The sequence below is a fragment of the Penaeus chinensis genome, chromosome 28 (assembly GCF_019202785.1).
Source record: "Penaeus chinensis breed Huanghai No. 1 chromosome 28, ASM1920278v2, whole genome shotgun sequence".
Taxonomy (NCBI): Eukaryota; Metazoa; Arthropoda; class Malacostraca; order Decapoda; family Penaeidae; genus Penaeus; species Penaeus chinensis.
In genome coordinates this window covers 16,979,874-16,982,373 of record NC_061846.1, presented here as the reverse complement: position 1 = coordinate 16,982,373, position 2,500 = coordinate 16,979,874, and the positions used below count along the sequence as shown (strand labels likewise).

The 2,500-nt window shown below is 41.7% G+C and overlaps 1 protein-coding gene across 1 annotated transcript in view; it reads right to left on the bottom strand.

The window, feature by feature from the left end:
• LOC125039948 (carboxypeptidase B-like) overlaps positions 1 to 2,500 on the bottom strand; it is a 33,588-nt gene that overhangs the window by 28,988 nt on the left and 2,100 nt on the right. Inside the window, exon 2 of the mRNA XM_047634341.1 lies at positions 1,446 to 1,547. Within this exon, the coding sequence (XP_047490297.1) occupies positions 1,446 to 1,547 (102 nt within the window). The remainder of the gene's footprint in view (positions 1 to 1,445; positions 1,548 to 2,500) is intronic.

Here is a 2,500-nt window from a genome sequence, read left to right as displayed (position 1 = left end):
CACACACACACACACACACGCGCGCGCACACACACACACACACACACACACACACACACACACATATATATATATATATATGTAAGATACATAATATAAATATAACATAATCATATACGTAAGCATATATGTATGCATACATATATATACACATATATACATATATATATATTTTTTTCATTCCACTGCAGGACACAGGCCTCTCAATTCACTACTGATAGGTTATATGACAGTGTCACCCTTTTGCCTGATTGGATGCCCTTCCTAATCAACCGCAGTTCGGCGCGCTAACATTTGTGCCACCTGCGTTTGACTTCTCAAGGCGATATGTCGTTTTCTCGGGCTCGAGCCAGCAGTCAGAGCGCAGGCATTTTTACGACCGCCGCGACGGGGAATTGAACTCGGGACCACGAGGGTCGGAGTCCAGTGTTCTAACCACTGGATCATTGCGGCAGTCATATCTACATATATATACATATCTACATATATATACATATATACATATATATACATGTATATATATATACATGTATACATATATATATATATATATATATATATCTACACACACATACATGTGTGTGTGAGTGTGTGTGTGTGTGTGTGTGTGTGTGTGTGTGTGTGTGTGTGCGCGCGCGCGTGTGTGAATGCCTTCAAGCATGCGTGCGTGCATGCGTACGTGGGTGTGTGTGTATATGCGTGTGTGTGTTAATACTTGCATTACAGAAAATAAAAAAGGGAACTTCTCGTCTAAGCTTAGTTCTTGTTTCCTTGAAAATGAAGACTAAAACACTAGTCCCTCCCTAGCCCCTAACTTAACCCTTCGCCCTTCCCACCACAAATCCTCTGCTGAGCCCCAACTACAAGCAAAGCATCACCCTCCTTCCTCCAAGTGTGTGTGTGTGTGGGGGGGGGGGGGGGAGTTCGCCCCTCCACCACGCCGCCCGTCGTCCCCATGTCTTTGGTGAGACCGGGGCGTCTGGTCTGGTTGGACGGGTCTTGCTGCCCCCGAAGACACTTAAGGGTAAACTGAGAACACTTGAGGGAGAAGCAGGGCTTATGTTCGACGGCCATAAACCTGTACATCCCTTTAGTAAGTCATCGCGGGACTCCACATAAAACGCAAGAGTAGAAAAAAAAAAAAAAATCACTCACGCACAATTTCGACTCGCATCTGGTGGCACGCACTAACGCATGTGATCATATCTATTACGAAAAAATATACAATTTCCTGCTCGGCGGTATCTCCAACTTTAGTTCACAGATATAGAACTTGAAATTTCACAGAAAGACAAATAAAAAGAAGCACCACGAACAGCGACCCCTTTACATTTGCGTATACCATGAACGTCGAACAATGTGACCATTATGTCTCCTGCTGTTATCTTATCCTAATCAACCAGCCCTCCAGGTGACGAGGGCAACATAAAACGGACGCACTGTACCTTTCCTTTCCCCGTCGACGGCTTCCCCAGCACTGACTGCCTCCAGTTCATGCTGGCGCGACATCGAGTACGAGTTGGTAACTCATCCCACGATGTTGCCCACTGATGATGCGGTCGAACCGGGCGATGGGATAAAAAAAAAAAAATGCATGTCTTTCGTATACATGGTAGCTCATTCTATAGAAATGCATGCCGTTATATCCGAACGAGTTCGTCATTTTGCACCATCATATTTTTTATAATTCACAACATTCTTAAAAGTTTTATCAAACTATGAGGATGCTGACTGATCTGTCAGCTGATCCATACATACCACAACCAGCGAAACGGATATACTGTTCAGAAAAAACAATGCATTTTTTTTTTTTTTTTTTTTTTTTTTTTAGCTACGGTTTGAATGGAGAATTAATGAATTTACGAGATAAAACAATTTCCTTTGGTAAAATTTTCACGATGAACATTGGCTAAAGCTTTTTGCACACATGATAAACTATACGTAACAGGCTCGTAAACATAATCATTACACATCAACCACATTCACACTTACAAGAGGCTGGACGCAGGTCACTAGGTTTCGTCCCACCTTCAGCGACAGATCCAGCGCCCTCTTCTGAATTTTACATTAGTGACACAACATTGACCTAACACATTTAGCTTATCCAATACTGATAAATAAACAAATATATAACATCAACTATCCCAACACTCTCAGACATGTCACGCAGAGGGCTTTACACCATTCCCAGAAATTCACACTTGCCACATACTTTGTTCTTGTTATGGGCGTGAGAACTAAGACCCGATACCTGAGAACAAAGAAAAAATAACAGTTGATTCCCATGAAGGTGTTATATGTAAAAGGTAGATATGATAAACTATGGTGACTGTTTCACATGATTCATATTCGAGCTGACATCACAGGAAATGACATTAATGAATAAATTATCAACATGCTGGCGTTATTAATTTTCTTATCGTAAATTAAAAAAAAAAACCCATTGCCCGTGGATTTTTAGTTGTGCTCTTTGCTTGCATATCAGAATGTCATCAACCGC